At 47.2% G+C, this 15,478-nt stretch overlaps 1 protein-coding gene across 2 annotated transcripts in view; it reads right to left on the bottom strand.

Moving 5' to 3' along the window:
- Nucleotides 1-9,408: 9,408 nt before the first annotated feature.
- The window catches only part of LOC134346269 (protein phosphatase inhibitor 2-like), a 71,776-nt gene continuing 65,706 nt past the window's right edge, over nt 9,409-15,478 (bottom strand). The window contains exon 7 of one of the 2 annotated variants that reach the window (XM_063047611.1): nt 9,409-9,536. In XM_063047611.1, coding sequence (XP_062903681.1) covers nt 9,442-9,536 — 95 coding nt within the window. In that variant the 3' untranslated portion in view covers nt 9,409-9,441. The remainder of the gene's footprint in view (nt 9,537-15,478) is intronic. The other variant, XM_063047613.1, reaches the window with a different exon arrangement.

Here is a 15,478-nt window from a genome sequence, read left to right as displayed (position 1 = left end):
CGATATCTTCAAGTGAAATATTTTTTACAAAAATATTTAAGTAATTTTCCTTACATATTGGAGCTGACCTGTTAGATACTATTATATGAATCCTTTGATTAAGGGTTCTATTGGAAGAATTTATAATTTATTATTACAATGGGATAAGTGTCCTTTATCTAAGATTAAACAGGATTGGGAAAAGGAATTTAATTTGACTTTTATAATGGAGGATTGGCTACAGGTATTGAAATTGGTTAACTCTTCTTCAATTTGTGCTAGACATTCATTGATTCAATTTAAAATTGTACATCGTTATCATTTGACAAAGGGGAGACTTTCTGAACTCTTTCCTAATGTTGATAGTCATTGTGATAGACGTAAAACTGAGATAGCTACACTGACACATATGTTTTGGTCTTGTTTTATATTGGAACAGTTCTGGAAGTCGGTTTTCTCAACAATTTCTAAAGCACTTAAAATTAATTTACAACCTAATAAATTAACGGTGCTTTTTGGAATAGTTCCTCAAAATATTCATGGTATTTCTGTGTCTGACCAACATGTTATTGCATTTGTTACATTGATAGCTAGGAGGGCCATTTTGTTGAAGTGGAAGGATACATCAGCTCCCACTTTGTCACAATGGTTCTCTCAAGTGATGCTATGTCTTAGTTTGGAGAAAATTAGAAGTCGAACCTTTGAACCTTTATTTGATTTTGAGAAAGATGGGGCTCATTTGCTCGTTATTATCATTTGAGTTAATTGTTATAATTTTTCCACGATCTAATTGTAAATTTTTTAGTATATTTTCTTTTCTTGCTGGCAGCTGGATGTTTATTTTTAGAAGCTTTTTGTATGACGCATGACTCCGGGGTTGTACACCTAATGGGTTCTTTTTTTCTCACTTTTCTGCTTAGTAGGTTTTTTTTGTTATCACAAAATTATTTTTCAATCTTTAAGATAATTTTTTTGAGGCATTGTAAGTGTTGTTACTTCGACGTACTCATGTCATTTTCCCTGTATATAACAATAAAAAGATTTGAAAAGAAAAAGACTTCCTATGACGCTCTGTGTTGCATCTCGGTGGAATGAGTCTCTGGCTGAATGTACTCCTGTGCCCACCCAGTACATTATGTAGTGGATAGGAGACATTGTCCAAGATGGCATGCAACTTGGACAGCATCCTCTTTTCAGACACCACTGTCAGAGAGTCCAGTTCCATCCCCACAACATCACTGGCCTTACGAATGAGTTTGTTGATTCTGTTGGTGTCTGCTACCCTCAGCCTGCTGCCCCAGCACACAACAGCAAACATGATAGCACTGGCCACCACAGACTCGTAGAACATCCTCAGCATCATCCAGCAGATGTTAAAGGACCTCAGTCTCCTCAGGAAGTAGAGACGGCTCTGACCCTTCTTGTAGACAGCCTCAGTGTTCTTTGACCAGTCCAGTTTATTGTCAATTTGTATCCCCAGGTATCTGTCATCCTCCACCATGTCCACACTGACCCCCTGGATGGAAACAGGGGTCACCAGTACCTTAGCTCTCCTCAGGTCCACAACCATCTCCTTAGTCTTTTTCACATTAGGCTGCAGATAATTCTGCTCACACCATGTGACAAAGTTTCCTACCGTAGCCTTGTACTCAGCCTCATCTCTCTTGCTGATGGATCCAACTATGGCAGAGTCATCAGAAAACTTCTGAAGATGACAAGACTCTGTGCAGTAGTTGAAATCCGAGGTGTAAATGGTGAAGAGTAAGGGAGACAAGACAGTCCCCTGTGGAGCCCCAGTGCTGCTGCTCACTCTGTCGGACACACAGTGTTGCAAGCACACGTACTGTGGTCTGCCAGTCAGGTAATCAAGAATCCATGATACCAGGAAAGCATCCACCTGCATCACTGTTAGTTCTCCCCCAGCAGAGCAGGGCAGATGGTGTTGAATGCACCGGAGAAGTCAAAAAACATGACCCTCACAGTGCTTGCTGGCTTGTCCAGGTGGGCGTAGACATGGTTCAGCAGGTAGACGATGGCATCCTCAACTCCTAATTGGGGCTGGTAGGCGAACTGGAGGGGATCTAAATGTGGCCTGATCATAGGCCGGAGCAGCTCCAGAACAAGTCTCTCTAGGGTCTTCATGATGTGGGAGGTCAATGCCACCGGTCTGTAGTCATTGAGGCCGCTGGGACACAGTGTCTTCGACACAGGGACGAGGCAGGACGTCTTCCACAGCACAGGAACCCTCCGGTGCCTCAGGCTCAGGTTGAAGACATGGCGAAGTACTCCACATAGCTGAGGGGCACAGGCTTTGAGCACCCTGGTACTGACACCATCCGGTCCTGCAGCCTTGCTTGGGTTGAGACGTTTCAGCTGTCTTCTCACCTGTTCAGCTGTGAAGCCCACCGTGGTGGTTTCATGTGGGGAAGGGGTATAGTCATGAGAGCAGGCTGGGGGACTGTGAGAAGGGGTAGGAGGGGAGAGTGGAATATGTGTTGGTTGGGGGCCAACAACAGATGGCTCATGTGGTGATGGGCAGGGGCCACAATGTCAAATCTGTTAAAGAACAGGTTAAGTTCTTTGGTCCTGGCCACACTGCCCTTCCGCTCCTCTGTTACTAGTTTGCCGGAACCCAGTGATGGTCCTCATCCCCCTCCAGACCTCTCTCATGTTGTTCTGCTGGAGTTTCCACTCAAGCTTCCTCCTGTACTTGTCTTTAGCCTCCCTGATCCTGGCTTTCAGGTCCCTCTGTATTGCCCTCAGTTCCTCCCTATTTCCATCTCTAAACGCCCTCTTTTTAGCGTTCAGGATGTCCTTAATGTCCTTTGTTACCGATGGCTTGTTATTTGAATAACAAAGGACAGTTCTTGTCGGAACATTGCAGTCCACACAGAAGTTAATGTAATCAGTGATGCACTCTGTGAGCCCATCAATATCCTCTCCATGTGGCTCACAGAGTGCCTGCCAGTCTGTCACCTCAAAACAACCCTGGAGCACCTCATAAGCCTCCTCCAACCATTTCCTCACTGTCCTCGAGGTTGCAGGTTTACTCTTCACCAGAGGCACATAGCAGGGTTTTAGATGCACCAGGTTGTGATCTGACCTTCCCAGTGGGGGGAGGGGAGAGGAGCTGTATGCATCCTTAACGTTAGCGTACATCAAATCCAGAGTCCTCGCCCCTCTGCTTGTACAGCTCACATACTGCGTGAAGTTGGGCAGTGTTCTAGCCATGGTAACATGGTTGAAGTCACCTGAGATGGTAATGAGGGCACTCGGGTGCTGGGTTTGTAATCTGGCTATGACGGTGTAAATGATGTTACACGCCGACATCGGGTTGGCAGAGGGAGGGATGTACACAACAACCACAATTTCATGCGAGATTTCCCACAAATAATATGGCTGGAGTCCAACAGCAAAAAGTTCAATATCCGGGCTACAAACATGTTCCTTGATCGTAATATGACCAGGATTGCACCATCTGTTGTTTACCAGAACCGCAAGCCCCCCTCCTTTATGCTTACCGCTCTCAATGCAATTCCAGTCAGCTCGAACGGTCTGGAAGCCCTCTATGGAAATGCTTTGATCGGGTATGTCCTCGTGCAGCCATGTCTCAGTAAAGCACATGACACTGCTCTCCCGAAATGTTCTCTGACTCCTGACAAGCGCCGTCAATTCGTCCATTTTATTACTCAGCGACCTCACATTGCCCACACACACATTCACGTGGATTCACTGGCGTTTTGGTTCATCTATGTATTTGTCCTCAGTTAATTGCAAAATTGCTGCATTAGGCATATAAGCGCAATCAAGAATGTCTGACAATCCGACCAGAGCAGAAAGGCACAGGCTCACCAACTCCTGCAATTACAAGCTCCTGGTTCTTGGGAACTATCCATCATAGGCACCAGCCTCCCAAGCATCGAGGACCTCTTCATGGAGAGAAGATTCAAAAAGGCAGCATCCATCATCAAGGACCCAATCACTCAGGACTTGCCCTCTTCTCATTGCTACCATCAGGCATCACTCTTCTGTTTCGTGGATGTCTGCGAAGACTAAGAATTTCAGGTTGTGTACTGTATACAAAAGCTTGTCATGACAGCGCCCCGACGACTCCACCAGGAGTTAGGGGCGCACACGCACACACGCACACTGTATACATTCCGAGATAACGGAACCATTTGTCGTTGTGGAGAACCCAATAGCGATGCCGTTTGGAGTTTTTCATCTGACGCCTTGCTCCGGGTGGGGTCACCCCTGGAGGCAAGGTCAAGGGGAACGTTTCCGACAGAAAGCAATCCCATCAAGACCTCAGCAGTGGAGTTGGCGAAAAATGATGACACATCACAACGGCAGTGCCAGGCCCCAGTCGTATTTCACTCCATGCCACTGGACGCTGACCACCTGCGTGTCTGAGCGAAGATGCTATGGTTAGAATGTTACCGTGAGGCTGGTCTGTTGTCTGCTTCTTCGTGTCGCGTGAAATTGGTGGTGTGACTGTGAGTGTGTGCGTGCTTGCGCGCGCATGTGAAGGCGGCGTCTGCATGTTTATGAGTCTGCCTGTGTGCATCTGCGTGTTGGAGTGTGAACATGATTGTTCTTGAATGCAGCAGGCCAGGCAGCATCTCTAGGAAGAGATTTCGGGCCGAGACCCTTCGTCAGGTCTAACTGAAAGAAGAGCTAGTAAGTAGTAGTGGGAGGGGGAGGGGAGATACAAAATGATAGGAGAAGACAGGAGGGGGTGAGATGGAGCCAAGAGCTGGACAGGTGATTGGCAAAGGGGATATGAGAGGATCATGGGACAGGAGGCCCAGGGAGAAAGGAAAGGGGGAGGGGTGGAAAAACCCAGAGGATGGGCAAGGGGGATAGTGAGAGCGACAGAGGGAGAAAAAGGAGAGAGAGTTAAAGAATGTGTGTATATAAATAAATAACGGATGGAGTACAAGGGGGAGGTGGGGCATTAGCGGAAGTTTGAGAAGTCAATGTTTATGCCATCAGGTTGGAGGCTACCCAGACGGAATATAAGGTGTTGTTCCCCCAACCTGAGTGTGGCTTCATCTTTACAGTAGAGGAGGCCGTGGATAGACATGTCAGAATGGGAATGGGATGTGGAATTAAAATGTGTGGCCACTGGGAGATCCTGCTTTCTCCGGTGGACAGAGCGTAGATGTTCAGCAAAGCGGTCTCCCAGTCTGCGTCGGGTCTCGCCAATATATAGAAGGCCACATCGGGAGCACCGGACACAGTATATCACCCCAGCCGACTCACAGGTGAAGCGTCACCTCACCTGGAAGGACTGTCTGGGGCCCTGAATGGTGGTGAAGGAGGAAGTGTAAGGGCATGTGTAGCACTTGTTCCGCTTACAAGGGTAAGTGCCAGGAGGGAGATCAGTGGGGAGGGATGGGAGTGGTGGGATCCCGTTGGAGGTGGCGGAAGTTACGGAGAATAATATGTTGGACCCGGAGGCTGGTGGGGTGGTATGTGAGGACAAGGGCAACCCTATTCCCAGTGGGGTGGCGGGAGGATGGAGTGAGAGCAGATGTGCATGAAATGCGGTAGATGCGTTTGAGAGCAGAGTTGATGGTGGAGGAAGGGAAGCCCTTTTCTTTAAAAAAGGAGGACATCTCCCTCGTCCTGGAATGAAAAGCCTCATCCTGAGAGTAGATGTGGCGGAGACGGAGGAATTGCGAGAAGGGGATGACATTTTTGCAAGAGCCAGGGTGAGAAGACTCCAGATAGCTGTGAGAGTCAGTAGGCTTATTGTAGACATCAGTCCACGGGAAGGACGTACAGCGACTCCTTACAGACGCTTCGGAACGCCGGGTCCCGCTAACCACTGCGTTACTATAGTTAGTTTGGATGCAAGCCCGGCTGCGAGAGGAGGAGGAGGGGTTGGGCATGCGGCTAGCAACCCGATCCCATAAAAAACCAAGAGCTGGAGATGGTCCAGAAAACGTTATCGCTGGGAGAGGAAGGATACCTCAGGAAGATGGGCTACGCCTGCGACGACTTTTAAGACCGGCTCAGGACAGAGGACTCTGGCGAGCTGTAGTCGGCAGTCTATGCCCCAGCAGGGGTGAGGGGCTACGCCTGGTACAACATCGTGGGCTGAAGGACCTGTTCCTGTTTCTATTCCTTTTTGAGGATCTAATACCATGTTGCCGGACGATGCTGAGGATGTCCTACGAGTCTGTGGTGGCCAGTGCTATCATGTTTGCTGTTGTGTGCTGGGGCAGCAGGCTGAGGGTAGCAGACACCAACAGAATCAACAAACTCATTTGTAAGGCCAGTGATGTTGTGGGGATGGAACTGGACTCTCTGACGGTGGTGTGTGAAAAGAGGATACTGTCTAAGTTGCATGCCATCTTGGACAATGTCTCCCATCCACTACATAATGTACTGGGTGGGCACAGGAGTACATTCAGCCAGAGACTCATTCCACCGAGATGCAACACAGAGCGTCATAGGAAGTCATTCCTGCCTGTGGCCATCAAACTTTACAACTCCTCCCTTGGAGGGTCAGACACCCTGAGCCAATAGGCTGGTCCTGGATTTATTCCATAATTTACTGGCATAATTTGCATATTACTATTTAACTATTTATGGTTCTATTACTATTTATTATTTATGGTGCAACTGTAACGAAAACCAATTTGCCCCTGGGATATATGAAGTATGAGTATGACTATGACTATGTTAACATGAGAAATGGTGTTAGTGCCCTTGCATTGCTGCCACTGCTGTTGGTCACCTGGTCAGACCACACTTGGAGTATTGTGTTCAGTTCTGGTCACCTCATTATAGAATGGATGTGGAGGCTTTAGAGAAGGTGCAGGGTACTCGGATTCTGCTGGGATTACAGAGCATGAGGAAAGGTTGAGCGAATTAGGACTTTTATTTTTGGAGCGAAGGATGATGAGAGGAGACTTAATAAGAGGCAGAAGAAATTGAATAGACAGCATGGGGTTTGAATCCATGACCAGAGAACTTTTTTTCCCCAGGGCAGAAATGGCTAATATGAGGGGGCATAATTTTAAGGCAATTGGCCAGAAGAAAAGGGGGTAGGTTTATTTACAGAGAGTTATGGGTATGTGGAACCCACTAGCAGGGTGGGTGGTAGAGGCAGATACAAATGACATAGCACATACAACATTTCAGCACAGCCCGTGCCCTTCCACCCACAATTTTATGTCAACTTGTAATCTAGTCTAAGATCAACCTAACCCTTCCTTTCTACATAGGCCTCCAATTTTATATCATCCATGTGTCTATCTATGAGTTTCTGAAATATCCCAAATGTTGGTCATGATCTTTCAAGAATCACTTGATTCTGGCATGGTCCTGGAGGACTGGAAAATTGCAAATGTCACTCTTTAAGAAGGGAGGAAGGCAAAAGAAAGGAAATTATAGGCCAGTGCTGGTAAGCCTAACCTCAGTGGTTGGGAAAGTGTTGGAGTCTATTATTAAGGATGAGGTTTCGAGGTACTTGGAGATTAATGATAAAATAAGTCAAAGTCAGCATGGTTTCTGTAAAGGGAAGTCTTGCCTGGCAAATCCGTTCTTCGAGGAAGTAACAAGCAAGGTGGACAAAGAAGAGGCAGTGGATGTCATTTACTTGGATTTTCAGAAGGCATTGGATAAGGTGCCACACATGAGGTGCTGAACAAGATAAAATGCTGTGGCGTTACAGGAAAGATACTGGCATGGATAGCAGAATGGCTGACAGGCAGGAGGTAGCAAGGGGGAATAAAGGGGCCTTTTCTGGTTGACTGCTGGTGACTAGTGGAGTTCCTCAGGGGTCAGTATTGGGACCGCTACTTTTCATATAGTTTGTCAATGATTTAGATAATGGAATTGATGGCTTTGTGGCAAAGTTTGTGGATGATACGAAGATAAGTGGAGGGGTAGATAGTGTTGAGAAAACAACACGATTGCAGCAAATTGGAAGAATGGGAAAAAAGCGTCAGATGGAATACTGTGTCGGGAAACGTACGGTAATGCATTTCGGTAAAAAGAACAGTCGTGCGGACTGTTATCTAAATGGGGAGAGGGTTCAAACATCAGAGGTGCAGAGGGGCTTAGGAGTCCTCCTGCAAGACTCCAAGAAGGTTAATTTACAGGTTGAGTCTGTGGTAAAGAAGGCAAATGCAACGTTGGCATTTATTTCAAAGGGAATAGAATATAAAAGCAAGGAGATAATGCTGAGGCTTTTCAGACACTAGTCAGACCACACTTGGAGTATTGTCAACAGTTTTAGGCCCTGTATCTCAGAAAGGATATGTTGTCATTGGAGAGAGTCCAGAGGAAGTTCACGAGAACGATTCCAGGAATGAAGGGGTTAACATATGAGGAACATTTAATAGACTCTTGGATAGACACGGGGCAATAGAAAAATGGAGGGGCTTTATGGGAGCGAAGGGTTAGATTGATCTCAGAGTAGGCTGAAAGGCCAGCACAACACCGTGGGACGGAGGACCTGTACTGTGCTGTGTTGTTACTGAACGGTATCAGATCGACAGATGATCGGTGATCGATGGGCCTCTGATACGTGGAGGGTCTCTATCACTTGGCCACGGGTTTCCAAGTGCGCACGTCTTTCGTCTCAGCGGGTCTCGTTTGCCGCTCCCACCATGCAAGTCGATCAGCATGCCCGCGACTCAGTAAAGGCGCTTGATAGAGTCCTCACAGAGGGATCAGAAATGGAGAGAGCAAGCAATTTCAGGTTCCTTGGTGTTAATATCTCTGAGGACCTAATCCGGCCCAATATATCCATGCAGTTATAAAGAAGGCAAGGCAGTGGCTATACAGTATGTCATTCGGAGTTTGAGGAGATTTGGTTTGTAACCAAATCACTTGCAAAGTGGAGAGCATGGAGATGTACCGGGGAGAGCATTCGAACTGGCCGCATCACTGTCTGGCATGGACGGGGGCGGGGGCGGGGGCCCTACCGCACAGGATCGAAATAAGCTGCAGGGGGTACAGGAGCCTGAAGGCACACACTCAACGGTTCAGGAACAGCTTCTTCCCCTCCGCCATACGATCTCTGAATGGACATTGAACCCATGAACACTGTCTCACTACTTTTCCAGTGAAGCAGTGAGATAGTATTCAACTTCCCAGCGCTTTACTTCACCCGTCCCCTTCCTGGTTGCACCTATCACTTTGTGTTTCTTCCTACCCCACCCCACCCCACCCCACCTCACACTGACTCCTCATCTTTTTTTTTTCTCCAGTCCTGCTGAAGGGTCTCGGCCCGAAACATCCACTGTGCTCTTCTCCATAGACGCTGCCTGGCCTGCTGAGTTCCTCCAGCACTGCCTGTGTGTTGCTGGGATTTCCCAGCGTCGGCAGACTTTCTCGTGTTTGTGATCCAACCCTGAGAGCAGACTCTTCTCTATGGACGCTGTCTTTTAGTCACTTACACCTTCTATTTCTCCAAAACTTTATTGAAGTTTAAACACTGGATCAGTACGAAAAGGCGAAAGTGAGCACGGCATAGATTAGCAGTCCGAACACCAGCACCAAGACAACACTCAGAACCACAATGGACCTCCTGCTGGCTGGAATGGACAAGAAAAGTTATTCCCAGGAAATACTGGGGTGGCAACCGCGAGGCAAGTCTAGTTGGACACAAGAGAAGGTAGGCCGTTTCTCCCCAGCCCCCACCCTCGAAGTTCCCCAAGCTCCATGTACACTGTTCCGATCATCTGGCAGGGTCAGGGGATCCCGCTGGTCTGGATTAATGTTGAGATGAGGGTGTCTAGACAGCATCTTGGGGGTCGGGGTCTAGGCTGTAGTGTAGAACACCAGGGGTCAAGCGACCATGTATAATTCCTGCACTCTTTAAACTCATTTAGTCCACTGGGAAATTTGTGTAATACAGATGGATGTGGGTTTTGATTGGAGCAAAATTCAATTTGGTGGAAAATCTAATGTAAGCAGACTTTCTCCACTGAGGCTGGGTGAGACTAGAACTGGAGGTCATGGGTTAAGGGTGAAAGGTGAAATGTTGAAGGAGGAACATGAGGGGGAACTTCTCTGCTCAGAGGGTGGTGCAAGCTGCCAGCGGAAGTGGTGGGTGAGGGTTTGATGGCAACATTTAAGGGAGGTTTAGATAGGTCCATGGACGATAGGGGTATGGAGGGCTCTCTCCACTTGCGGGTTGATGGAAGTAGGCAGAATAATAGTTGGGCCAGAGGGTCTGTTTCTGTGCTGTAGTGCCCTATGACTTTAAAATCTGCTGGTCGGCTGCCTTCAAAGTTGTTTATTTTTGTTTATTTATTGAGATACAGCACGGAACAGGCTCCTCCAGCCCTTCGAGCCACGCCGCTCAGCAACCCCCTGACTTCACCCTAGCCTAATCTCAGGACAATTTACAATGACCAATTAACCTACCATCTGGTGCGTCTGTGGACTGTGGGAGGAAACCAGAGCACCCGGAGGAAACCCACGCAGTCACGGGGAGAACGCACAAACTCCTTACAGGAGGCGGCAGGAAGTTTCTGCAAGTTTCCACAAGCTGGGAGTGCAGTGTACAGGGATTCTCTGACACCAACTCTACTTGAATGTGCAAGGAACTGACAGACTGGAGTTATGATGATGCACCATTGAGGCTGGTTGTCACGGTTACCGATATGTGAGGCTGGTAACGGAGACAATTCAAGGACCAATCGCAATCAACTTTATTCACCACATACATTTACATGTGTTAGAAATTTGCTAAGGTGCATTTGTCCTTACATGCATACTAAACTACAACATTCAGTGTAGAACATGACATAACAGCACAGGAACAGGCCATTTAGCCCATCATGTTGTGCTGAACTAGCTAAAAAGCAAATCAAAAACACCCAAACACTAATCCCTCCTACCTACACAATGTCCATCCCTCCATCTTCCGCGAATGTATTTGCCTCCCCCACCATACCAGGCAGTGCATTCTGGGCATCTATTACTCGCTGTGATAAAAACTTACCCCTCACATCCCCTTTGACCTTACCCCCCCTCACCTTTAATACATGCCCTCTGCTGTTAGACATTTCAACCCCGGGAAACAGATACTTTCTGTCTACTCTATCTGTGCCTCTCATAATCTTATAAACCTCTATCAGATTCCCCCCTCAGCCTCCGACACGCCAGAGAAAACAACCCAAGTTTATCCAGCCTCTCGTGATAGCACATGCCCTGTAAACTGGGCAGTATCCTGCTAAATGTCTTCTGCACCCTCTCCAAAGCCTCAACATCCTTCCTATAGTGGGGCAACAAGAACCGTACAATTATACCAACTAAAGAATTATACAATAAAAAATTAGTATGAATATGGAATAAACTGCTCATAAACGCATAAATACCAGCGCGTATTTACGATGTAAACAGCATTACAAAAAGCGGTTTAAAGTGTTTACAGTCCAGTGACTGAGGCAATGGATGGAGCAGAAGGTTAGCCCAACACTTTACAGAACCAGTGACCCAGGTTCAATTCCCACAGCTATCTGTAAGGAGTTTGTACGTTCTCCCCGTGACCGCGTGGGTTTCCTCCCTCAGTCCAAAGCCGGACTGGTTGGTCGGTTAATTGCTTGTTGTAAATTGCCCTGTGATTAAACTAGGGTTAACTTGGGGGATTGCTGGGCGGCGTGGCTCGAAGAGCTGGAGGAGGCCCCTCGGTGTCGTATCTCAATAAGTAAATAAATTTAATTATTGTGTACAGCTCTCTTCACCCCATTGCGAGAAGGATGTGGGGAGATGAGGTGGGGAGCATGCAGAAGTGATCTACCAGGGTGCTATCTTTGTTTAAGAGTTCTGGTCACCTCATTATAGGAAGGATGTAGAAGCTTTAGAGAGTGTGCAGAGGAGATTTACCAGGATGCTCCTTGGATTAGAAAGCATGTTTTATTTGGAAAGGATGAGTGAGCTAGGGAATTTCTCTTAGGACAAAGGAGCGTGAGAAGTGACTTGATAAAGGTGTACAAGATGACAGATTGAGTGGATATACAGAGACTTCTTCCCAGGGTGGAAATGGGGAATTCAAGGGGGCACACTGTAATTCCAAAGTGCTTTTGGGGGAAAGTATAGGAGGTGGTGGGTGCATGGAACACCCATCCGGGGTGGTGGTAGAGGTAGGTGTATTAGGAATATATAAGAAACTCTTAGATAGACATGTGGATGAAATATAAGCGGAGGGCTATGTAGGAGGGTAGGGCTAGATTGATCTTAAGGAAAGTTAAAATGTGTTGCTACGGGCAGCTGTGGAGGCCAAGTCATTGGGTATATTTAAGGCAGAGGTTGATAGATTCTTGATTAGTCAGGGCATGAAGGGATACGAGGAGAAGCAGGAGATTGGGGCTGAGAGGGAAAATGGATCAACCATGATGAGATAGCAAAACAGACTTGATGGGCCAAACAGCCTATTCCTGCTCCTACATCTTATGGTCTAAAAGGTTGGCATGACATCATGGGCTGAAAATGTGCTGTTCTGTTCTATATTCTACAAAATGGGATGATTTTCTCCGACGTAGTGGAGATGGAGGGGAGACTTGATAGAGCTTTATTGGGGGCACAGAAGGCAAGCCCCAGGGTTGAAGTGTCAAGTACTGGAGGATACACACTGAAGTCGAAAGGGGGAAAGTTTGAAGGAGAGGAGTGAGTGCCTGGAACGCATTGCCAGGGATGGTGGTGGAGGCAGATGGGATAGAGACATGGTGCATTTCCCTAGAATGAAGCACACAGGGAACACAGAGGGAGATCCCACCGGTCATCCTGAAGGAGGTACAGGGAACAAAGAATGAAATGGAATGAAGAGAAGAGAATTTATAAATTTACTTGATAGTGGGAGACTGGTGTTAAATGCAACTGTACAGGGTATACAACATTTATAGAAACGTAGAAAACCTACAGCACAATACAGGCCCTTCAGCCCACAAAGCTGTGCTAAACATGTCCTTACCTTAGAAATTATCTAGGGTTATCCACAGCTCTCTATTTTCCTGAGCTCCATGTATCTATCCAGGAGTCTCTTAAAAGACCCTATCGTATCCGCCGGCAGCCCATTCCACACACTCACCACTTTCTGCGTAAAAAACTTACCCCTGACATCTCCTCTGTACCTACTTCCAAGCACCTTAGAACTCTGCCATTTCTTGCAGATGGAAAAAAAAGCCCATATTCCTAAAGTGATTGGTAGTGACCTTGAGGTTGTCATAGCTGGGTGTGGTCGTGGGGATAACCTATTCAATGCTCCCAAGGACGTGCGTCTCCAATAGCCTCTGACAACCAAGTCCAGCTCTTAGACTTCATGTGTGGCTTAGCTACTAAGCCCTGTTGAACCGTTTCTACTGACAGGAGAAGGGGCAATGGCAGGTTACTGGCGCCTTAAAACCAGTCGCTTTGGGCAGATTGGGTACAACAGCTCATCTAGGAGAAGGGAAGATCTGATTTCAAACCTTTGTTGCCTTGCAGGTAGACAGACCCACTCATGGGGAAGGCTTTGGGAGTAAACCCCGAGGAAAAATCCAGAGCTGGAGTCCCAAAGGCAATCCTACACCGTGTTTAACGCTGACTGGCAACTCCTGTGATTCTGCTGGTGCCAAACTGTATCGGTCTCTGCCATTCCTTTGGGTTCATCAGATGCAGGGAGAGGGGGAGCCTGCTACATGGGCAACAGCTTGCTCTCCATATCGTACTGACCTGGCTTGCTAACACACAACATCCATGCTCAACTCTGATTGATGGAGGCCCCCCACCCCTGCTAGTAACCTAAGGCATTTCAAGAGTGGCTTACAAAAGAACACAGCTTTGCATTTGTGTCATGACTTTTGTGGTTCAGAATGGCTCCAAGTGCATTTCAGTCAGAGTGCATTGGATCTCATTGATTGCTGGTGTAGACTCAGGGGAATACTAACACAAGAGACTTTGCAGATGTTGGAAATCCAGAGCAACACAAATAGAATGCTTGAGGGACATAGAACATAGAATAGTACAGCACATTACAGGCCTTTCGGCCCACAATGTTGTGCTGACCCTCAAACCCTGCCTCCCATATAAGCCCCCAACTTAAATTCCTCCATATACCTGTCTAGTCGTCTCTTAAACTTCACTAGTGTATCTGCCTTCACCACTGACTCAGGCAGTGCATTCCATGCACCAACCACTCTCTGAGTAAAAAACCTTCCTCTAATATCCCCCTTGAACTTCCCACCCCTTATCTTAAAGCCATGTCCTCTTGTATTGAGCAGTGGTGCTCTGGGGAAGAGGCGCTGGCTGTCCACTCTATCTATTCCTCTTATTATCTTGTACACCTCTATCATGTCTCCTCTCATCCTCCTTCTCTCCAAAGAGTAAAGCCCTAGCTCCTTTAATCTCTGATCATAATCCATACTCTCTAAACCAGGCAGCATCCTGGTAAATCTCCTCTGTACCCTTTCCAATGCTTCCACATCCTTCCTATAGTGAGGTGACCAGAACTGGACACAGTACTCCAAGTGTGGCCTAACCAGAGTTTTATAGAGCTGCATCATTACATCGTGACTCTTAAACACTATCCCTCGACTTATGAAAGCTAACACCCCATAAGCTTTCTTAACTACCCTATCTACCTGTGAGGCAACTTCCAGTGATCTGTGGACATGTACCCACAGATCCCTCTGCTCCTCCACACTACCAAGTATCCTGCCATTTACTTTGTACTCTGCCTTGGAGTTTGTCCTTCCAAAGTGTACCACCTCACACTTCTCTGGGTTGAACTCCATCTGCCACTTCTCAGCCCACTTCTTCATCCTATCAATGTCTCTCTGCAATCTTCGACAATCCTCTACACTATCTACAACACCACCAACCTTTGTGTCGTCTGCAAACTTGCCAACCCACCCTTCTACCCCAACATCCAGGTCGTTAATAAAAATGATGAAGAGTAGAGGTCCCAGAACAGATTCTTGTGGGACACCACTAGTCACAATCCTCCAATCTGAATGTACTCCCTCCACCACGACCCTCTGCCTTCTTCAGGCAAGCCAGTTCTAAATCCACCTGGCCAAACTTCCCTGGATCCCATGCCTTCTGACTTTCTGATTAAGCCTACCCAGTGGAACCTTGTCAAATGCCTTGTCAAATCCATGTAGATCACATCCACTGCACTACCCTCATCTATATGCCTGGTCACCTCCTCAAAGAACTCTATCAGGCTTGTTAGACATGATCTGCCCTTCACAAAGCCATGCTGACTGTCCCTGATCAGACCATGATTCTCTAACTGCCTATAGATCCTATCTCTAAGAATCTTTTCCAACAGCTTTCCCACCACAGACGTAAGGCTCACTGGTCTATAATTACCCGGACTATCCCTACTACCTTTTTTGAACAAGGGAACAACATTCGCCTTCTTCCAATCCTCCAGTACCATTCCCGTGGACAACGAGGATATAAAGATCCTAGCCAGAGGCTCAGCAATCTCTTCCCTCGCCTCATGGAGCAGCCTGGGGAATATTCCATCAGGCCCCGGGGACTTATC

Source organism: Mobula hypostoma, chromosome 5, assembly GCF_963921235.1.
Source record: "Mobula hypostoma chromosome 5, sMobHyp1.1, whole genome shotgun sequence".
NCBI classification, from domain to species: Eukaryota; Metazoa; Chordata; class Chondrichthyes; order Myliobatiformes; family Myliobatidae; genus Mobula; species Mobula hypostoma.
This window is presented reverse-complemented; position numbering and strand designations above follow the sequence as displayed.